This window comes from Harpegnathos saltator, unplaced genomic scaffold (genome assembly GCF_003227715.2).
Source record: "Harpegnathos saltator strain DR-91 unplaced genomic scaffold, Hsal_v8.6 scaffold657, whole genome shotgun sequence".
In the NCBI taxonomy this organism is placed as follows: Eukaryota; Metazoa; Arthropoda; class Insecta; order Hymenoptera; family Formicidae; genus Harpegnathos; species Harpegnathos saltator.
The window spans coordinates 321,181-345,572 of NW_020230490.1; the positions used below are offsets into that span (position 1 = coordinate 321,181).

General features: G+C 43.8%; 1 protein-coding gene across 3 annotated transcripts in view; it reads left to right on the top strand.

Annotated features, from left to right (window-relative positions):
• The window catches only part of LOC105182826 (extracellular serine/threonine protein CG31145), a 54,084-nt gene that overhangs the window by 7,390 nt on the left and 22,302 nt on the right, over positions 1-24,392 (top strand). For all 3 annotated transcript variants that reach the window (XM_025304914.1, XM_011140535.3, XM_011140539.3), the window contains exons 2-3: positions 9,025-9,136; positions 18,454-21,202. In XM_025304914.1, coding sequence (XP_025160699.1) covers positions 19,587-21,202 — 1,616 coding nt within the window. In that variant the 5' untranslated portion in view covers positions 9,025-9,136; positions 18,454-19,586. The remainder of the gene's footprint in view (positions 1-9,024; positions 9,137-18,453; positions 21,203-24,392) is intronic.

Sequence of the window (24,392 nt, forward strand, 5' to 3'; positions counted from 1 at the left end):
GCGGACGCGATGGAGCCGGAGCTCTTGCGCGGAAAACGAAGAGTCGTCCGTGAAAGGAAAACGCGCTTCGGGAACGAGTACGCACGAGCGAGGAGCAATTAATCAGACTCATCGGGTGGAATTATAATTCATTAAATTCAACGATACTCCCAGTAACGTTCGCGATACTGACGCGAAGAGAGCAATGCTCTTTGCGATTAGCGATCAGTCGCGCATCTCGTTCTTGAATCGTATTTTATATTTAAATCTCGCTCTTATTATTTGTGCCTTATGTCGAAAATGTATCGGAGAATAAAATATATGTCGGATACGAGACATTTCGTGAAGCATACACTTTTACACGTACATACGTAGGTCTTACTTTTTAATATTTACACGCGCGAGATGACTAGGGGTATTGATTTATGCAGGCATAAAGAAAAAAGTACACACGATATTCGACGTTACGAACGAAGCGGAGAACACGTTTTTGTCTCTCGAGAGAGAATTCGGACGAACACGGGGACACGAAAAGACGTTTCGAGTTTTTCACGGCCATCGAGATTCGTAGTGAGAGAGAAAGAGAGTGGGGTGTGTGTAAAGCACGAGCTTCTATGAAAATAGAACCGGCGATCTAGAATAGTTCCAGCTGGCCGGAATCCTGATTCCCTAGGGTGAGGGAAAGAGAGAAAGAGAGAGAATGCATTTTCTTCCAACGTTCTTACAACGTGATACCCTATTGATAAAAAATTTGCAAAGTATAATAATTACAATTTCGTAATGATATATCGTATGTCCAACGACTCGTGCCTCTAACGCGACATACGTATTTATTTAATTTCTACAGTTCTACAGTTACGAGTTCCTTGACATTACTATATTATTCATTAACATGCTTCTACTGTATTAGAAATGATTTGTTATTGATACAATCTTTGCACTATATGTCGATTATTTTATTTCTGTGTCAACCATCACGTTACGACATTTGTTTAAGAATGTAATTATCCCCCTTCCTGATAGAAGATTAAATTCAAGAAAGATTTCAGATTCCGGATGCTATTGAGCGCCTCAACAATTATTATCACGCGCGTAGAATGAGCGTGCGTAGAAAGGAAAAATAATATTTATGATGTAGGAGTAGCAATATGCGTTTATTTGCCGTGAGCTACAATAAATGCTCGGGCATGTGTGAGCACACGCATCTACGTGTGTGCACGCAAAAATGTAGCCGCAGTCAGTTGTATTTTTCCAAATTGCTCTCGTCCCGCGCTCATACGTGGTTCGTTTTGCAGTTAGGCTTTCACTTTTGATTTCGTTACTTAAATATTCCTGATGCTTGTGTCCGGAGTGTACCTTTGCGCGCGCGCAAAAAAAGAAGAGAAATAAAAAAAAATTACAGTCGCGGTCGGTCGTACTTTTTCGAATCGATCGGGAATATTTTTGTACCAGTGTTTATTCGCACGGTGCGTTTCGTAATTGAGAAATTTGCGTTCGCAAACCGTTTTTCCTTCCCGCTTGTTTTATTTATTTTCGCATGTAAAATGTTTTACAATACAGAGAGTTTAATCCTACGCATTTAACATTATAAATTCACCATTGGCAAATAACGACTTGCGATTTCCATTTCAGTAGGCAGCGGATTCTCGACCTCTCCTGCGTGCGAGTGCTCGGAAGAAAAAGAAAACAAATTAATATTTGCCGTATCTGCGTCGCGACTTATTTATGACTCAATCCAATATTTTCACTCCATATCTGTCTGATACTGACGATACCTGCGACTCCTTAATAGGGGCTCCATCTTTGACTGAGGCTCGCTAAACATTTTCGCATGTAATGTATGCGTACACCGAACGCGCACCTGTGCATACAAAAGAATACAATGGCACCTGATAGCGTATCTCCTCTCCTCGTTTCTTTCTTTCTTTCTTCTTTCTTTTCTTTCTTTCTCTCTTTCTTCCTTTCTTCTTTTCTCATCACTTTTTCTTCGCGCTTGCTCACGGGTGGCTTGTTAATTAGGGACAGCACTTCTTGCTGGTACTTGTGATATATTTTCAGCCGTTTTAGCTTCGGATTCAACGCTCGTTGTTTGAACAGACGGTGATTATAGTCGCTAGCTAATTACTCGCATTATAGCGAGTGAAGCGACCCAAGGTCGCGCTTATTTAATTCATCGTCCGTACGTTTTCGCGTAACGCGTTTCTCCATGTTTTCTTTTCTTCGGTTTTTTTATTTGTTAACAACGTAACAAAGCATCGAAGCTCTTGGATTCTTTGAGGGGTACTCGAATATTAAGAATTAGACTACTAGACTACAGCTTTGTTCTAAGCGAAAATGGAAGAAAGCTCTCCTCATTTGCGTGCGGTTCGCGAATCGATCTTGTTAATTTGAGTTTTTTTGTTCCTGCGCGATACCTGCGAGATTCTTGCGAGTGCCAGCACCTGACCACTACGGCCATCATCATCAACGAGAGGTCCATGGATGAACAAAGTTGTCGGGCGAATTTACGAGTATCATCACTCGACAGAGGCGGCGGTCGGTGGTGCGATATTCGCATGATTGGCATTATGCGACGCACGTATCGTCGGTGTCGAGCGAGCGACCGCAATGTGTCTCGCTTTGCGACGGATAAGGCCGTCGCGCGCGCCTCCTTCTTGATTAAGCTTTATCTCGTCCACCCACGACGACACGGATATTAAGACGAACAGGCGCGGAACTGCGAGATCCACTGTAGCGATCCACACGCGCATTTACTCGGACTCGGGCATGAGAACGAGGAAAAGAGAGGGAAGAGGACCCGAGTGTACGTACGACGCACGCGCGTGCGATTTTTTCAAGAGACATTCTATTTTTCTTTCGGAAATTTATTTTTCTTTCATATTTGTTTCGCGATTCGTTTCGCAATCGAAGAATTTATTCCCGAAGCGTACACTCGAAAAGAAAAGAAGAAAAAAATCTAAATGTATATCTCTCTCCTAAATGTATATATATTCCTGAAATCGTTTCAAAACAATCTCCGTTATTTAAAATTACGCTCTGCGACGTTTCCACAACGCGAACAACTCCGGTTCGACAATTAATTACGCTGCGTACGACCCTTGGGATCCTTGGGGACCGACTTGGGGACGAGAAGCGTAAGCGTTCGTGGATTCTGTCGGTTGCGCGATCATTTCTTGCTTCCGTGATCATTTCTTGGTTTCGTGATCATTTCTCGGTTCCGCGCTCGCAGTTGGCCGTGACAAACTTTTCCGCGCGAGGAGCGAGAAGTTTACCCTCGTCTCGCAATTTCTCGCTCGCGCGAGCAGATGACGCGGACGGAGCGCTATCGTCAAGATACGAGTTCGCCAGGAACGACTCCTCGAAGAAACACTCTCGTCTCTCTCGTGTTGCCGTTATTATTGCCTCTGTTGTTTCGGAGACTTTATCTCTGCGCCGCGCCGGTGCCGTGCTGTCTAAAATTTACCCAATCTTCAGGGGGGGAGCAAAAATATATCTCATCGTCTTTACCTCTTTTCTAAGAGTGCAAAAGCGAAAGAAATCACCGTGGAGCTAAATTCTCTAGCGAGAGCCGATATATACTGTACGTTGCAGCGATCTTCGACTCGGTTCGCGATTTCTTCATCTCTCACCTTATTACGTATTTGTACGGATAAAACTCATCAACCTATCCTTATAACGTATTTTTCACATCAATTTTGCGTTGCTTTTTATATTCTGTATAATATAAACTCTTTGAGTACTCGGTGCTGCGTTTTCTCAAAACTGAAAAGGCGCGACTGGATTATCTCGTGTTCGTTCGCGAAGCGCCGCGTCACCTTGTTTGCGACTTTTCGACTTTTCGCGGGAGAACGAGAAGGAGGAACGACCTTTCGCGAATCGAAGCGGAATAATATGTATAGAGGAAAGAAAAGCGGCCGAGAACAACGATAGTAGTGCGAGCGCGAGCGCGCGGAAAAGCGCCTTATAACGCTTGTCGATGCTACAGTGAGCGTAAAATTCGCGTTTTCCACTCGGCCTTCTGCTTTATTTCGGTGAACAGTGCAGATGCGATTTCATCGTCTCGTTCGGAATCTTTTGTTTCGCTGTTGCACGCAAAGACTTTGGCCGAGGTTTAAGCAATGCCACGCTTTACCGGGCTATATTTTACTAGACTCTCGCCAAGTCACCCAATTAAGTTTTCCTGCAATTTGCGCTCTCCTTTAGCACGCAAATTTACTCGAGCAATTCAGACAAAGACATTGCAACACGTTTCAAACGATCGATAAATAATTCATAAACGATCGTGAGCTCACCAAGAGAGGAAGGGGGGAGAGAGAGAGAGAGAGGGAGAGAGAGAGAGAGAAATAAACGATAAGCATTTGTTTGTCTCTCCCCTTCCCACTCTAAGGACCTGACGATCCTTTGTCGCACTGTGATTCGTGTCAATTCGTTGCAATTATATTTGTTTCTTTTTTTTTATCATCAGGTACTCGACATGCGGTGTCGCGCGATAGCACCAATTAAATATCGAACCGGAAATAGGGATTTCAGCACTTTCGCGGGAATTTTGAAAGGAGAGATCTTACATTTTTCGCGGGGAGGAGAGGATTTAATAGAGAATTCAAGAGGAAGTTGCGTCGAGAGCACTCGAGTAAAACAATTTATCGAGGTATTTTTTAATCGGGAAGCTCAAACTCTGGAATTTTCTTCCTGTTGCTTCTTATTTTTTCCCTTGTCGTTTCCTTTTTCTTATATAAGAAAGTTGCAGTTTTCCGCGGTCGAACCGTTTCGAGCCATCGATGCGCTCACAAGAAAAGAGCGGCGGGTTAAATTCGTTGCCTGAGCGCGGGAGCGACTGATAAGGCGATTGATTGACGGCCATTCGAGAAAGAAAAACACACACACAAGATAGCAAATTTAAATAGCCTTAATTAACTTTTGGCTAATGAGTCGACCGAAGGCTCGATGATAAGTATTTACACATACATGTCCTTGTACACTTGGCAGTTGAGAAGTCCGAAGAATGCCACTTGTGCAAGCGAAATAACTCGCAAAAAATTTAAGTTCTTTTTAAAAACGATCGAAATCATAAAAATCATTCGACCGAGGCGGTGAGATAATAAGTAAATATTATATTTTTCCATATTTGTTTTAACACAACTGTTTTTAAATTCTGTCGATGTTATAATTCTAAAGTCGCTGCAAAGCATTGGACTCTTCATTGCACCGGCTTCTGATAAGCTCCGTTGTGCGGAACTATATGTCGCTGTGCGTGTTATCACGCTCCTTATTTTCCAGCGTTTGTACCCGCTGCTATTACAACGGCGACGTATCTTCTATCTCTCTCGTCTCTCGTCCCGTTATCATCACTTTATCATTGTCGTCGTGACGTGTCAAGGGTACGAGTTATCCTTCTCGAGCATCTAGGCGGATCACGATCGTCTCAAGGTCTGGCTAAACGAGACCGAAAGTTAGTAGTTCATTTCGATCGAACCGCGGAACTTTATGTCAGCGCGAGAGATTTAACATTCTCGTGGAATTTCATTTCATTTTCGAAATTTCCGAAGGCGAATAGTATATATCGTGGAGGAGGGTCGGGAGAGACAAACGGAGCGACTATTAAGATATAATATCTTGATATCCATTTTTCTTCCTTCTTCAATGTCGCATGTGATGATCTAATAAAATTCCCGTTCGCGGGCAGATCGACAGACTTTGAGAGAAACGCGAACGTGAATTCGCACGAACGTGTGTCTATTAGCGACGTCGAATTTCAAATTCGTCGATCCTTTCGGAACCGACAAGGACCCTCTGAGAAACTGATGAAAGTCAATCCGGGGAAAAGCTTCGTTCCGTCGAGAAATTGATTCTTCTCGGCCGGTTGATCCTTGAAAGGTCATCTCTTTTTCCTTCCCTTACGTTTACTCGCCGCTGAATTCCAGAGAGGAAGAAAATCTACGACTTGGTGCTAATAGCGCGATCGTGATAAGCGGTGGAGTTAATTAGCGGATTCATTAATTAATTAAGTAGAATTACTCAGTATTATACTTGATTATATACGCATATATAAGCAGGAGGTTAATCGCACGTTGCTCTTACCGTATAACTATATTAACACGACTATATACACACACACACACACACACACATACCTTGATGTAAACTTATCGTTAATTCAAGTTACACGGCAGTTCAAATATATATATAGAGCAAGCTAAACAAACAAATGCAATTATGCGCTGTTTCTCTTTAAGAATCAACAGATAAAATGGAAATTATTAGAGCGTCGGAAGATCGATAAACCGCGCTTATTTTTCGTGAAAGGGTAAAAAAAGTAAAGTAGAGAGGGGGAGAGAGAGAGAGAGAGAGGGGGAGAGAGACAGACAGACAGGAAAAGTGGGACAAAACGTCAGTCGAGTCGACGTTAATGTTTGCGTTATTAATATTTGCATGATAATTGGCTCGCATGCGCTCGCGTTGACGCGCATTACACCGTTGTGTGTATCTCCAAACACACAAGCAATAGCACGGCTCGTCGCTATTTGTTTACTAAAGCGTCTGTTTTAATTGCGCGAATTCGCGAAATGCGCGCTATTTCGAGGCGAAACAATGCGCGCGCGGCAATTTAATCGCGACCGCTAATTGTGCTCGACGAAAATAGTACGTTGCTTTCTTGCCGTCCGGCAGACTGTCTTAACACCTCTCTCGGCGAGTACCGCAAATTTCAAGTTAAAACATGCCACTGTATAGTACATAGCGCATATCTCCATTGAGGAGGAAAAACGTTTACTACGACGATGTTTATTTCGTAGAGGATATCTCACTTCGCGAAGACGCGAATTTCCAGGAAACCGAGAAAGTGTAACGGATCGCGCTGAGGATTAATGGCTGAGAGACAATTCGATCTCTGACGAAGGCAGCATCCGTGATGATAATAATAACCGGCCGATAAAACGATCGATCGTCAAATCAGCGAAGGAGAGCGTGACGTGAGAAATGCGCTATTCGCTTTTATAATCTCTCTGCGGGCGGCGGGACACGCGATCTGTTTATAACGGGATGAGTTATTTTGAAAAGCGCTTCGTAACAGTGACAATAAGAGGAGAAAGATTGTTCCGAATATATAAAAAGAGTCGGTCTTCCCAAATTATTTGCTGAAATAATATCATCAGGGAGTGACAGAAGGTAAATGGAGATTGATATTGCAGACGAAGTTAATCGCTCGGGGGGAGAGTATGTTTGAAACGAATGTACGAACGAACGGGCGAACGATCGAACGAATAAACGAACGAACGGACGAATGAATGGGCGGACAGACGAGCGAACGAACGAGCATGATAATTATTTAATGCCGAATTCGTGAACCGTGTAAATCGATCGAGTCGACTGCCACGTAAAATCGGAAAAAAGATCGTTCCGTGTTTACGTTTATGGGGACAATGGGATTTCTCGCAGGGTCGCGTTGCCTTACGAGCGATCTCGTGAATTTACGAGGCGCGTCTCGGCGAAACGAATATCCGCGCGCTTAATCGTACGTTTTACGGCCGCTGCATTCTACGGGATGGACAATTAAACGCGCCGATGCAATTAACCGACGCGCAGGACGAAAGAAAGGACTAGTCGTTTGCATAAGAAACCGGAGCAAAACCCCAATTGCCGTCGCCCGTACCAGCTTTCCCATCTTCGTGCCGTTGTGTTTTTATTTTTTTATTTATTTCTTTTTTCTTTCTACCAGACACGCAACGAGCACAGGTTTTTCCACCTGACGACTCGGTGCGTTACGAGAAATGTGGAGAATATCATTAGAGGTTCTATTGAATGCGCACGTGTATTCTTCTCGGGAACATCTGAAAATCTTTGATAGAAGACTGATGTCTCTCGCGCGACGACTTGTAATATTTGCCTCATCAATGCGAAACAACGCTATTATGATGACAACGCTTGGTATTATGCAGATAAGGCTGAAACAAGATGCGAAGTAGATGGTGCTTAGGATAAGCTTAGAGTAGCTTGTTGCTGGAATTTGTTATCTAAGTCCGAAGCACACTCCACGAAAGTGAGAGTCGTTGATGCCCGAGGCATCTACCAACTTACAAGGACATCTTTAACAAGAAAAAAGCGATTAATAATAATAAAAGCGATAATATATATGGTACATAACGAGGAGCGATACAGGTACAATAATGATAAAAATTTTCCTACACTCTGACTTCATCTAGAGAGTTTATTTGTAAATAATCTTAAATTTAATTCTTAAAAGTGCTTCATATGAGTTTTACATGAGAGAAATTCTATCCCTCTTTTCTCATCATTTCATCGTCCTTTTCGTCGTTAATTTTTCTCTACATTGCAATTCAATCGGTTTTGAATCATAAAGTTCGTAAAATTTAATCAAAGTTTAATTCAATTTTTATGTTTTCCAACAAGTCGCATTGAATTAAATTTGACGAGAACTATTTCCTGCCCGACTTCGTTTCTAATCACGACGAGATAGTGCTGCGTGAAAGGATTTTTATCGCCATTTGTCGCGTTCTCTTATCAGCGCGACCAACGCGTTGTTTAACGATACGTTGATGGATGTTGTCGCAACATGGCGGCCGGAATTAAACACTTTCCCGTGATGGATGCTCGGTCCATCGCCTACTGGTTACTCGGATCGACGATGATTAATCGGAATTACAGGAATTACGGCTCGCCATTACAATTCTCAAAAAAATAAAAAATAATCTCAATGAATAAGTGGGTACGCAGTCTGTAGCGATAAATCTAACATTATTATTATTACGTTGCGTGTCTATCATGCAGAGAGGAAAGTGTTTATTTTATAAATTATAATATATATAAAGACAGAAAACTTACCTTAGTGCACTTTTATCATTTATATGTTTGAGCGAGTACAGTAAAATTTTTACAATAGATTGCGCGTCACGAAACTTTCTGTAGCTTCCTAATTAAACAAAAAGAAAAAAGAAAGAAACAGAGATCTGGTGAGAAATGGTTTGCAACTACAACTTGTATTATACCACGTAACTATCGGTCCTACATACAAGTGCTCTTGTTTTGCAGATGACTAACACGTGTGCGTGCAACTAACCGGTTTGAATTAACTCCGAATTAACAGCATGTAACGACGAAGCGGTTGGACCAATCATGGGGGAGACAACGTCGAGAACAGTTGGTGAGTTCTTCTTTCTCAATAATTTGATTTAGCAATTTTAACGTTAACTTAAAATATGTTACAATATTATAATTAACAAACGTATGACACGCGCGCTAGTTTAATTAGTCAATTGATGTCGTACATATTTTACAACATTTAACACGATTTTTAAATAATATACTTGATACCGTTTTTATTTAAATTTAGCAGCGGCGTAACGTAACCGAGAATTATTTGAGCGACATTTATTTTATTTAATTTGTTTTCTTCATTTATGATTAATTTATTCTCTCTATTTTTGTTTGAAATAATAATTTAAATATTAACCTAAGAGGCTTATTTTTTTATTTTTCAATGTTCTTTTTCATGTTATAATTTTTTGCTTTAATTCTGGTTTGAGCTTTACTACATCATATTTCAATTTGTTCCTTTATTTATCTGTTATTTTTCGTATCTCTGTTCTATTATCCTCTAGTCGTTTATTACAATTTGTAGATTACATAATTGAAAACATTATAAAACTTAAATTGTTATTATTATTAAGGATATTATTATTAAGAATATTCCAAAGGAACACTGAATTCTATTTTAATTTTCCCATTCCGATCTCTATCGACTAATTCGAGATTGATTCTCTTTTACTGAAAATGTCGAGAATGAGAGGTAGTTTGTCTTCATGCTATTAATGTGTCTTTCAGACATTGTGCAGACGTTTATATTGGCCGACTAATTGCTTTCGCATCTATCTCATATCTACTCAATTACAAATCAATTTAATAATCGATTCTTTATCTCTTTTTGAAAATAAAGTGACCAGAAAGTGACGAAGCAATATTCGACTAATCGACTAAAGTAAGATCGAAATTGATCAAAGAAAACGACGGTCCTAGTTGCTACATTTAATAATAATGACGCGGAATCGTCTAATTGACATGATTAAATTTTTCATCGAGAGAGACGATAATCGAGATATTTTTCATGTTATAACATTGCAGACTTAACAATTTGACATTTAGTTATAAATTGGCTCAACTTTTGGGATATGAATTTTAATACGGTGTGTTCTATGGAACGTTCATTTAACTGCACCTTCGTGCATCTCAACATGTTAGAAGATATCCCGCATTTCCTCGTATTATTTTGCGCTCATAAAAATGGTGCTCTCGTCTTCACTACAGGGTATACACTGAGAGATAATTTCGCATCTAGAGACCGACTTTGAGGAAGGACAAGCTCAGGACCCGCGGTCAAAAAAAGGAAAGAGAAAAAAAAGAAGGGGGGTAAAATAACAAGGCGGTAGTGACGCGCCGTTGAAAGGTTCTGCCAAGGAAATCCTTAAGGCGAAATCCTTCTCTCCTCGCGCCTCTCGTAATTAAAAGGAAAACGCTGCGCGCCAAAGTTTCGCGGTTCTTGGAAACCTCTGTTCTCACCGCTCTTTTTTCATGCTTTAAAGAACGTGTACATGCACGGATAAAAGTAATAATTACGCGGTAAGGATTTGATATCCCAGAAAGAAAGAAAGAGTGAGAGAAAGGGAGACTTGCGAAATATTTGCAATTATCATCGTAATTCGCGGCGTTAAACAGTTGCAATTGTAGTAATACGATAAGAAGATGGATAGATAGATAGATAGATAGATAGATAGATAGATAGAGAGAGAGAGAGAGAGAGAGAGAGAGAGAGAGAGAGAGAGAGAGAGAGAGAGAGAGAGACAGAGGGGGAGGAGAGATAAAAGGAAAAAAACGCGACAAGGTCGGCGATGCAACGGAGACGCAACTGCGATGCAACGACGATGCGGCGTTCCGCGCCGGTGAAATCGTTTTCGCGAACGCCCTCGAGAGCTCGACGAGACGCGCAACGCAGCAGCGCCGACCGAGGCGAAGACTAGAGATGCATGCATGCATGCATACATGCAGTCCGCGCGGATAATGCGTTGTTATGCGCGAGCACGTGTGCATCGCGCGGATTATGCAAGAGGTTTGCCTCGCACCGGGTCGTCTCTTAAGATGCAGCGCCTAAAGACGCGCGCACCTTAGTCGGTCGCGACGCAATCGATTACTATCGAAGAACAATAATCGGAGATCGCGCGAAATCCAATCGCGGAAATAAACGAACCGCCAAACACTTCTCGATGAAATGTCACTCGGACGGGAGCAGAGAAACTCCGATTGCGAAATTGTGTTTTACCTGGCTTCAATCTGCTTGGGCTCATCGTCGTTTTTGCGGACGCAAATATTAATTTATTATTCGAACCGTTCCTTTTTTCCGTTTCACTGGAAAAAGGTGGAGAGCGACGTGACAAAGGAGATCTCGCGAGAATCACGTCCTTAACGCATGCCGGGGCAAAGGATAGAAAGGGCTTCGGATTTATCTTTGATTCCGCGTTAGCGAGGCGGCAAAAGGATATGGGGTATGAGCAGGGGGAATAGAAGGGAGGGGAAGGTACATACTAATCCCATAAGAGCGTCGGGGTGCCTCATTGAAATGCCGACGAGCAGAAAAACAGCATCTGGGTGAAATTCCGGGGGATGTTCCGGCGTCGTTTGATAGAACCGCTCCTCTTTCCTCCAACCCCCTCGTCGAAAAAAGGGGGTTTCCTCGGGAAAGGAACACAAAACGGATGGTGCATTCGACTCGATGCAGCCGAGAGAGAGAGAGAGAGAGAGAGAGAGAGAGAGAGAGAGAGAGGTGCAATTAATCTTTTGTCGCGCAATTTTGTGCAATCAGATATTTTTTCTTGAAAATGTTTCATTTTTTGGAATGGAAAACATTTCTCTTTTCTGTTTTTTGTTGTGTCAGATGTAAAATTAATTCGAGAAGGCTGTGTGTGTTGTACATAAATAATTTTGCATCCGGCGGAGATCTCTCTTTTCTTCAATCATATAAATTTTCAGAAATAAATAAAAGAAAAACGGGTATTTATTATAAAATGAAATGAAATATATGCGCTAAGAAGCCCTTCCCTTTCTCTCTCCGTCTGTTCGTCCATCCGCGACTCTCGGTGGCTCGGCGGGAATCTTGGAGCCTTAGGACATTGGCGATCCGTCGTCGTGGTCTCCTGTTTGCGGTAGAAACGATCTCTAGCGCGAGACTGCTAAATGTCGAACGTGGTTTCTCGGTTCTCGAGACTTGCCTCGAGACGCGCGCGAAAAGATTCCGCACCGACAGGTTTCCGCGTCGAGGAAAGCGATGGCGAACTGGCCGAGCGAGTCAGGCGGTGAAGTGCAAGCAAGCAAAAGTGCAAGCGAATGCAATCTGTGTTTGTCTTGCTTCTCGTTGCTCTCGGCTTCGTGAAGGAGAGAAAAAAGGGAAATGAGCCAGACGGAACTGGCGACGCGTTTCCGAAAAATGGCGACTCTTACTTTCACCAACGCGACGGATTTTATGCCTGCCGACGCGATTAATTAGTCGAACTCGAACTTTGATCTTTATCGTACGGAGAGAGACATTTTATTTTAGTTTTACCAGGTGTGTCGGTAATTCCTTTCCGGTTTTTTTGCTAAAGAAAACACGTTATTTACAATGGATAGTTAAAATATATTTATTCAAAGTATTGGCCATTTGATTCTATACATTTTGCCCATCTCTCAGGCAATTTATGGATGCCATTCCAAAAGAACTGTTTCTCCTTTGAGCTAAACCATTCATCGAGCCATTTTTTAACTTCTTCGAAATCGGCGAAGTACTGCTCTGCAAGCGCGTGCCCCATCGATGCGAAAAGGTGGTAGTCGGATGGAGCCAGGTCTGGAGAGTACGGCGGGTGCGATAAAACTTCCCATCCAAGTGATTTCAACACTTCTTTCAACACTTCTGGTTTTGCTGTATGAGACGGCGTGTTGTCATGCTGCAAAATCACCTTATCATGTCTTTGAGCGTATTGTGGACGTTTTTCGATCAATGCACAGTTCAAATTGATCATTTGTTGTTGGTAGCGATCAGTATTAACTGTTTCTCCAGGTTTCAACAGTTCATAATATACGACACCAACTTGGTCCCACCAGACACAGAGCATGGTCTTGCGACCAAAGCGATTTGGCCTTGCAATCGATGGGCCGCCTTCGCCAAGTGATAACCATGATCTTTTTCGCTTGGGATTTTCGAAATAAATCCATTTTTCATCACCCGTTACTATTCGATGCAGAAATGACTTCCTTTCATATCTTTGAAGCAGCATTTCACTGACGATTTTTCGATTTTCCAATTGCCTGTCATTCAATTCATGTGGCACCCATCTTCCCATCTTTTGGATCTTTCCCATCGCTTGTAATCGTTCACAAATTGCTACTTGGCTCACATTCAACTTTTCTGCCAATTGTTTTTGAGTTTGTGTTGGGTCTTCATCCAATAACTCCTGCAATTCCGCATCTTCAAACATTTTCGGCCTACCAGGACGTTTTTTGCCTTGAACGTTGAAATCACCACATTTGAATTGTCGAAACCACGTTTCACATGTTCTTATGGTTGGAGCATGCTCACCGTAAGTCTCTACCAGCAAACGATGACTTTCAGCGGCTTTTTTCTTTTGATTTGACAAGAAAAGTAATGCGTGCCAGAAATGCACGTTTTCAGGCACAAAACTCGACATTTTCAAAAAATTATTAATCTATAACGCTGTTATTTTGGCGGAACGTAGCTTGTGTAGTTTTGAGGTTAATGTCAGTAAAATAAAATGACATATGTATCAAATCATAACATTGCATACTTATGGCTAGTGACATCTGTTACAAAAACCGGAAAGTAATTACCGACATACCTGGTATATATAGAAATTGCGATCCCTTTCACACAGCGGCGAATTTCTAGCATTGCTCTTGGCAACTGTAAGGCCGAAGATGAGCGGAAAATTATAAACGAATGAAAATGCGAGGAATAAAACTGCGACATTAAAATAAACATTAACAAATTTGAATTTTATATACCGCGCGCGTATTCACTTACCGCAGTCCCGACAAGTGCATTCGACGAAGGTTTAGCTGTTTTCATGACCGCCTGTATATAACAAGGCGAGGATCTTTTGTTCGACTGGCGGTCGAATGGCGTTAACGAGCCGGTCTTGCTCGAGCTGGCTCTAAATTGCAGTTTCCTTGCAATCTTCGCCCTCCGTTATACCGGAAGATAACGCCTCTCGTATTCGTGTTGTTGCGCGAGCGCAGATACAAATTCTGCCTTAATCCCCCCTCTCTAACTCTCCACCCACCATGCTACTCCGCCCTAATTTTATTTGCGTGATAAGGGCACGATAAGAAATTTTGGCGCGCGCGAACAATTCTTTCTCGCGGCCGAACTGTTTCGCAAACCGTTTTTACGTGTCGCTTTTTCCAGTCGACTTTAACAGTCTTGGGGTAATTCTTTTTTCATTCTCCGATAACTTTAGTAATTTAATTATTTACGTATTCTCATGGAGGAGTATCTTGGACTTTTTTGGATATTTTGCAACGGTACACTTTTCACAGATATCATTTCTCTTTCGTATGTTCTTTGATCGTTATTCACCGTTAAACGTTTGAGAATAAAACACAAACGCACACGTACGTAGTAGTAACATTGAACGTAAATACGCATAATGTATGAATAGTTTTATCAGCGGCATGTCCGCTTCTTCCTTTTTCTTCATACGACGTCGACGTTTCATTTCGTTTTTTACGATTTTTTACCGACAATCTGCCTCTCTTTTACTGCTGCGTAAAATAGCGCGTGCCGCTGGCAGGCTCGTTATGCCCGTTGAAAATTGCGCTCTCCGAGGTTACCGCTTTTTTTTTCTCTTCCCTTTTTTGCCTACGTCGTCGTATATACGAAACAAATTCCGCGTAAGATTCAATAAGCGCGAAAAAGCCGAGTTAAAGAGAGAAAGGGATAGAGAGAGAGAGAGAGAGAGAGAGAGAGAGAGAGAGAGAGAAGGCTGGAAGAAAATTTCGTGGAGTCGCAATTCTCCGCGTAATCGAATTTCTCTTAAAAATCACGTCGGTGAAAAAAAACGTTTCATTGCCTCTGTTTTTATAGGATTTGTTTTCGCTTTTTAGGAACATTCATCGCCGATGAGATTTGCATTTGTTGCCTGCGATTTTACGGGGTGTTATCTCGTGTAACGAAAGCAGTATCTGTGCGTGGCGTGATCCACTTTTTTTTTTTTGTTTTTTTTTTTAGGAGGAAGTATATATAAACAGGATGAGGAGAGTATATATCCAGAATGAAATAATCGAGATATCGCTCAGCTAAATAGAGTGGAAGGTCGTACAAACTGTCGATCCCAAGATTAAACTCCTTTTATTTAACAACGAGAGAACGAACAGACGAACGAAGTGCGAAGTCCGTTCGTCTATCGCGCTCACGCACTATCTTATTCATGGTTTACATTTGCATTTGGTATTTTGCATCACGAAGAAATACATCGCGTCGCGTTCATCCGCGACCAAAATATCGTTTTCAACGACCGACTTTATATAACAGTAGTGTCATTTATCGGATCGTTGCATATGAAATGTATGTGACTTCTGTATCCCGGTGATTTTCGAGTAATTTTTGATAGAGCACACAACATTACAGTCCATTCGCGTCCCGGTTCCAAATTCAACGGGAATGTTTCTCTGCCGGGAATTTGACGTCTACGACTTTTGACGGCTCGCTAAAATTACGATCTCCTTCTCGATTTGCCGTCGTCTCGGTGAGGTGTAAAGACGCCGCTCGTATTGCGAGCTTTCAGTCTTGGATTTTGTAAGACTGACACTCGCGGAATCCGACATTTCGTGTATGTAACGAGCCAATCCGGCTTGTATCGATGGCTCCTGGAGGACCTACGGCGGCGTACCGATAAAAGGATTCGTGCGCAGAAGCGCGACATTACGGACATTTTATCGCTCGCTCTCTCGCTCGCTCGCACCGGGTCAAGGTGCGCTCTTTAAGGGGGGTGGTAGGTCGGAGGGAGGTCGGAGGGAAGTCGGGGGGGAGTGAATGCAAGGGGGTGGATATCAAGTGTGAAATAGAGTGACGGTAATGGGGTGCTTCGTGTTGCGAGAGTGGCCATTACAGTTATCGCAAGAGTCGTGTCATAAAGGCGACGGGAACGACGGTAGGAGGCTTTTATATATAGATATATAGATATACGTATATATATGTATATATATATATATCTAGACGCGGGAGTGTGTTTTATATATTATGTACACAGAGCACAAATGGCATCGTATCGAAGCGAAGCTGCATAATTCAGTATCCCTATATCGGTCCATTTTGCTTCTGTGAGAAGGAAAACCGAGATGGTATGCACGCGCGCTCGCTATCGTTAGTGTGCATGTATATATGTGTGTGTGTGTGTGTGTGTGTGTGTGTGTGTGTGTGTGTGTGTGTGTGTGTGTGTGTGTGAGAGTGAGCCTTCTTTTTCTCTTTACTTTGAAATATATATTGCCAGGATAATGCAAATTGCTTTTGAGCACGATAGGTAAGCGAACTAACGTACAAAGGCCAGTATAATAGCTTTAACGTGCCATGTAACTAGGTTATTAGAAATTTGCAGTATTGATTTATTATTTATTGATTATTCAAAGAAGCGAGAACGATGTGTCAAAGCGTGTCTGTCACAGTGATACTTAAACTTTATGTTAACGTTCGGAAACAAATACACGTACGTTACCGTTACAGAAAATATTAGCAACATAATTGCGCGCTGGATGCTAAGACTATTTATGCTAAGGTGGTCCGTATATCGATGTATAAAAAATATATATGGAGAGAGCATGGCTTTACGCGGCCCAATCTTCGTTTCCCGAAGATGTTCCTCTCGAGACTCGCTTCGAAAACGACCTCTCCTTGGTATTCCAACCCGCAATTCTGTAACATAATTGCTAATTAATTGTCGGCCGCTAATGAGATGCAACAAGGCTCGCTGAGTCATTTGGAAAGTGCAATCATGCGTTCGCTGACCGGAGCTTTGACTGGGACCGCGCGTCCATTTTCTTTCGCAAAGAGAAACATCAAATGGAAGACACATCTCCGTAGCACGCGCGGCGTACGCAATCTATACATTCATACACATTCTCGCACACGCGCGCGCGCGCATACACACGGTCGTCTTTATTATCGGCGGCGGGACGCGCGGAATTTCAATGAACGCCTCGGATTTCTCGTGGATGCAACATGCAGCCGTGCCATCGACTTACAACGAGCGTGCTCGCCTTCTTGCGTTACACGGTGTAAGTGCCCATTCGGATCGCCAATTCCGATCGCGATTTCTGATCTCATGGTCAGCATAACTTCCATGGATGGAAGTCACTTCCGAGATACCAAAGAGATACCATCGGCCTTCATTTCTCCAAATGGAGCCGCGCATGATTTTTTTCCTTACGTAAAGCCGATTCTTCCCGTCGCGTCTATCCCGCGTTGCGTGCGTGTACGCCGAACATAAGTTTACATAAGTAACTAGATACCACCCATCTTGTTTAGACGCACGTGTATCCGTATCTTGAATTTCTTTCATAACGAGCGGGCACGTAGCAGGTATGCAGGAAATGCATTACGTTGCTCTGCACCTTCGAATTTATGTTATGCGTTTCCTTTTGCTGTTTTCCCCTTCATCGAAGCATCATCTCGGTCGTATCGCCGATTACGGGATCCGTCCCGTGTGTGTTTTCTAATGTAAAAATATACATTTGTTACATCACAGTTGCATCACGCCGCATGCTTACACTTATCCGATTTCACACGTTATAACGTGATTTCGCACGCTATAACGTGCGATATAAATGTCAAAGTGAACGCACACACGTGTGTGTGTGTGTGTGCGTGCGCGCGCGCGCGCGCGTGTTACGGTAACGGTACATAACACGGTGGAAAAACGCGACGGACAGCACCGTATAAAAATAACGCTGGCTCTCGTTATCGACTTGAATTACACGCGAAACAGCCAGCGGTGCACCGCGATGCGACGCATTAACTCGTAACGCGACGCGATGTGTCCGATTAAATACCGAAGGAGAACGACGTTGCAGCACGAAGCTTCCGCGCATCGAACGTGAATTTGTGTAATTACACATCTACCATGTGGCGCAGGTACATCGTGCGGTATAATTATTTTTCAATTTCACGATCCTCGAGTAATTCGCAATTAAAAGGCCGATTCAGAGGAAAGACGCATTAATATGTATATATATATTATTTTACACGTGTCATTTACACACGCGTTTATTTCATGCATTCCGCGGCGCGGCAGAGATCTCGAGCGCATCTCGCTCAGGCAGATTTAATTTTAGGACCATTGCGCCAGCTTGACGCGGTAACGCAACAACAATGCAATTCTCGCAACGTAACATATATTCGAGACAATTTTTCTCTTTGTGTTTCAGACGACAGGTCGTCGAGAAAGAGTCGAGTCGCTCGACGTCTAATCGGGCGCTCGACCAACTGAACGGAGCGGTAAATTCTCGCTTCTCCGCATTTTTCACGAGTGTTTGACGCGACGGCAAAAGGCGAGCGTGTATCGAGAGTGTGCCGAGTGATCCGTCCGCGAGCACGTTCGTCCAAGGCGCTAACTTCTGGGCGTCGAGACGCCGCGATCTATCGTCTCTCGCGATCCCGAGCTCTGGCCGACGGGAGATGTTCCGAAAGTGTAGACCCCGGCAACGCGAAGAAAGCGACTTCCGGCCGCCCGACATCCACAGATAGCGCACACGATCGCGGTAGAGGATCGAGGTCTAGATCGAAGTCGAGATGCGAAGGATCCAGTTTCAGAGATAATGACGAAGATAATGACGAAGAAGAGTCGAGCGATCTCGAGCGAAGGTTAATAGACGGATCCCTCGAGCTGTCGAATCGGCTGGATGATCCTTCGAGGGCTGTTGGCAGATTTAGGAAAGCAGAATCCTTCCTCAAGAGGCTGCTGAGGGAGAATGTTGGTGAGAGGTGCGACAAGTTGCTAAGGGGCTTCAGAGAGAGTCATTCGCCGAAGAGTGTCCACAGTCACAGAAGCCCAAAGCCCGTACTTTGTAGTCCAAGGTCTAGAAGGAGGGATATTAAAGGTAGTCCTTTGTCACTGGAGAGGGATATTCGAGAAAGTTTGTTATTAGACAATAAGAGCAATCAACGGAGTTTGATATTAGAGGAAAAGAAAGAAGAAGAAGAAGAAGAAGAAGAAGAAGAAGAAGAAGAAGAAGAAGCAGAAGAAGAAGAAGAAAAGAAAGAAGGTGAAAGGCGAAAAGGTATCAGGAGAAATTTAAGAAAAGATATTCAAGTGAGTTCTTCGCTATTGGAGAAGAGCAACGGGGAAAATACGTTAGTTGAAAGAAGCTCACTGCCACCGAAGAAGAGTAATCGACCAAGCGCACTGCCGCCAGATAGTAACGACCAACGGCGTTTACCGTCAGAAAAAGAGGGAGCAAATGCGAGGAACGATATTCAGGAGAATCCACCGTTGCTGAAGCAGAATGATCGAACGAGTCCATTATTATCGAGGAAGAATAATACTTCGATTGGCCAACTAATGCGATTGACGGCAAATAATACGCAGGAGAAAGCTAAGTTCTTGCCGAAGAGTATCCTCGCAGAGAGAAGCTTATTGGTAAAGGAAGATTTTGAGGGAACTGTGGAAGTTTGCCTCTTACCTCAAAAGACAGACATTCCGTTGTCGCAGCCGGCAGAAAAGATCGTTCAAGATAATTCGCCATCTACCAAGGACCTTTGTTCTTCAACTATCATTGAAGAAACAGGAGCCCGTGCGAAGCCCGTGGCGCCTTTGAGGCTTAAACGTACGACCAGAAGCAATCAACCGACAGATCGTCTTTCTTATGGATCGGCGATTATTCACAGACGCCGTCTTCCACCGGAAAATTCGCAGTGGGCTTTACAAGATCCTAAGAAAACGTTGCGGGAGCAACGTGGACACAAACTGAAGCGGTCACCACCGCCGGAAGAAGAAGAGGAGAAGGAGAAGCAGGAGGAGGAGGAGGTGAAGGAGGAGGGGGAGGATCAGCTGGGTCGGGAGTCAGCGGGCTCTGATAACGGCGGGTCAACCGATAAGTACAATTCGAGATGCGGACTTGCAGTCTCGAGAAGACACGCGGAACCTCGTCAGTTGATCGTGAAACTACCCGAAGAGCAGATTACGATCTCTGAGAGGAGGAAGGGGAGGACTCCCTCTTGCGCGCAGCAGCTCGTAGGCACTTCCGCGGAAGACTCGATACTCGATTCTGCTGTGAAGTCTACCGGAAGTGTATCGGAACGTGTGCTCAATCGCACGCATAACGAGAAGAGTCCCGAAGGAACCTTGAATCCATCTATCGAGACGGATGATTCCGATAACACCCGAAGAGGGTTGGTCGTTGAGCTAGAAACTGCCCAGAGAACCTCCAAAACACCAGTCTCCAAGACAGAAATCCCGCCGCCGGGGACCTTGAAGGGACCGAATTCCACCGAATTTCAAGTCCCCGAAGGGAGCTTAACCGTTTCACTTGTCGTCACAGGCATCGACCATTCGTCCACTTCGAAGGTGCTCCGTGATCCCGAAGCTTCGAATAACCAACGAGCGAGCCAAAAGGATTCACAAAAGTCTTCCAATCGGTCAGGCAATCCTGTGTGTCCACGTGCGCCGTTTATCCGACCGAGGTCCACGGACGACGGCAGGATGAAGCTGAAAATGAGGATGATTCGCATTCGCGACAAGTGTGTGCTCGCGCTCAGCGCATTCGCCATCCTGTTCACGCTGTTGCTCGTGATGGATCTGCAGATGGACCTGGGCTACAGCGGCCACCATTTGGTAGCGAGTCATGCGCGCATCAAGCTGGGCGAGCGGCCGGACGCCGATACGGTCTACAACAACTTCCGGCGAAAATTTCTCCAACGGATGAACGGAAGTCGCGAACAGGCGGACGCGACGCCGGGCGTCGTCGAAAAATCCGGCAAGGCGGACACGACGCCACCGACATCGTCGCCGTCGTCGTCGTCGTCGTCGATCGCGAGGAAGCACGATGACTTTCCGGATTTGGTCGATCTGGTGGTCAACGGCTATGGGATAAACGTCGACGAAGGCGTGGCGAGAATTAGCGGCGAGGATCACGAATACAACCCGACGATCGCCGAGTTGAGGAAGGTGACACCCAGGTGAGTGGATATCTCTCTTTCACACAGGGAGAGTGAAGTAAGTCTCCATATTTAAACGAGGAAATTCGCAGGAATACGGCTCAGCTCATCATCAGCGTCATCGCTGATGACGTAGACCGTCATCAGCGTTTTTTCTGTTTTAATTTTCACCGCGCGCTGCGCATCCATTCGTCAGAAATTTCGAAATTCGCGTGTGCAGTCAAAGACGATCGTACCGCGATAGCGAGATCGGTCCGTTTGCTCTCGTCTCCCTTCTCCGATGTGAACGCGACTTTACGCGCGTTGCAGAACGCGCGAGTTGCCACATATGCACGAGTGCGTTTGCCGTTTGCAAACGCAATTATACCGATGACAGTCGGGACGAACGTACGTAATCTCGACGTGCACGCGCGTATGTGTGTGGATGTGTGGGCGTGTGTACCTGTCGCGGTACACACTTCGTGTACAACGTACAACGTACACAAGTGCTGTTGGTACAGGTGCGCGTTATTCCATGCCGCCTTCATACGAATTACGTTTTGTTATAATCGCGCGCTGAAGAATACTCACAATGCCCTATCGCCCTATCGGGTCTGTTCGATTGGTTGTTCCGCGTGGAATGCTCAGTTCCCACTTGGCGCATTTCTAACGATATTTTCGGTCGAAATGGTCGAGTTGTCGGGAGATAGTACGTATAGACTGAACATGAGATGACAAGAGCATCTCGTTCGCTATCTAAATTTTGTCAACTCTCTTCTTTATCTGCACAATCCTCGTCTCCCGCTCCATGCAATCGCTGTCCCACATAGGTCGCACAATTTTTAATGCGCTAGTTTATCTTCCAACGATATTTTTAGAACAGATCGATTTTCGTAGTGAAGAACTGGACGAAATTGGGAAAAAAGAGTTTGGTCGGCGAAATTTTCTGGCTCCTTTAACCTTAAGCTTCGGAACGTTGAAAACGCCGTTCCGAATGCAGTTTACCGCAGTATTCGTCACTCTGATACATTAACATTAACCGAATTTGCGAAAACATTTTTAAATATGGAAAATGTCGATGAGAGAGAGAGAGAGAGAGAGAGAGACAGAGATTTTGTTTGTTAATACTTGAAAAAAGTCACTGTGTGCAAACTTAATATTGTCCGACGTTGAAATGTGCGTCGACAGACACGTTGTCGTGAACTTTGTAAATTTTTCTTCTGAACGGTAAAGTCTTTTATATAATTCATTAACAGATCGCGCACAGGGCAGTGAGAGAGGGAGAGAGCGAGAGAGCGAGAGAGAGAGGGAGGGAGAGAGAGAGAGAGAGAGAGAGAGAGAGAGAGAGAGAGAAAGAGAGCGGAGAGAGAGAGCGGAGAGAGAGAGAGAGAGCGAGAGAGCGAGAGCGGAGAGAGGTGAACTTGCCTGTCTGTGACTCGAAATTACCGCTGTATAAATGTCGCGAGATGGGAGGGTCGCTTCAGTTTCCGATGCATCGGGAGCGTGATTACGCGACGATGGCGGAAGCACGATGATTGCAGTTGCAGCGGCGCCGCCCTATTTCCGCGATGATGTACGCGTGCGATTATTAATGATAGCTAGTAAAATCACACGTTAGGCGAAGGACCCACGTTAGGGAAGAGTGTGTGCACCGAGAAAAATAACCATGTTAAATTCCCTTTTCCAAAAATGCCCATCGTTGAATCGCATCGATCGCAATTCCAACGCGTTTACGACTTCCCTCTTTGAATCTTTGATGATTATTGTTGATATTGTAGTCTGCCGAGAAACGGTCAATGCAAAATTGACAGTAAGGAGAAATAGATGTCTGCCATTGATATTTTCTCACGTTTATTTCGGAATATATCGTATCATATCGCGACGTAGCGCTGTGTTATCGTGTGGCGAAACCGTGGATCGCGCTGGAACACGCTGAATTACGAAGAGAGGAAATGCGTCATCAGCATATGTCCACTCGTCACGCGTTGTGTTAGAGCGTGTCACCTTGCGGTCGATTCCCGGAATGCAGCTTGTGCAACAACACGCATTCGCCGACGATGACATATTTCGCAAAAATCCGCGCGAATTAATGCACGCAATTAAATTTATAAACTAATTAATATTTAAGTCGCGTCACACGGAATCTGTCGATGTTTTGCCATTAAAATTCGTGGAACGTAACGTCGTTTGTTTGCGTTTGTGCATTTGTTTGCCAACCGGCCTGCCGGCTGTGATTATTTGCAAACCCGTATCGCGATTTGACGATGTCTAATTAATTAATCAATTATCGAATGTTGGTCACCGATATGCCGTCGAATTGCCAACTCGGTGGTAATTTATAAGCTGGTAAAGCGATTTAATTTTTTTTCCCTACATTGCATTCTTCGTTTGCCCAATCTGGCAAATCTGGCAATTTGACCAATTCGGTATTGTAATTATGCATAATGTTATATTTATAAATATATTCCTTGAAAATTTCAATTTCTCCCAGATTGGGTAACGATCAATAAAATTACCTGGACTATGATACGAGTCGTTAAATTCCGATGTTAATATCTCTTTAATTTGACTTTAAGTTGCTCGTTGCGAATAAACGAAATGAAGAGAAATTCATCTGGTGTCTCCAAAACGATCAAGATGTTATTTCTATTTGTTCTCATACTTGATAATAACATTTTACGTCGCTACATACCGTTCTATAAATAAAGTGGCGAAATGTGTGTTAAGGTAAAATACAAAGTTAAATATCCGAGAAATATCTCGTAAAGTGTGACGAGCGAGCGCGCGTTATACTTTTCTTTGTTTCGTAACAATTAAATGGACCTTACCGCTTATATTTCCCGCCCGGAGCGACGGTGGACGGAGCGACGAGGGCAGGGCAAGTGCGAAATAGCAACAGCGGAAGAATGCCTACCTGTTGCATCGTCGCATCGAGATAACGATCGAAAATTCGCAGAGGCACACAACGTAACATCGCGATACTGTAATCTTGATTCCGATCTAAAAAGAAAGATAACATAAGAGTTCTCATAAAAATCAAGTCTGTAGAAATTCTGCAAAGAATGGAGCGAAAAACTGAACGGTCGACTCACGCGCTTCGGGGAAAAAAATAAATCGTGCGAGTGATATTTAGTTGTACAGACGAACGTCAGCGCAAGATAATAAGTGAGTAGCGAAGAAGGGGAACTGTAAGAAGAAGAAAAACAAAGAGCCGTGGAAAGAGAATCCCGCG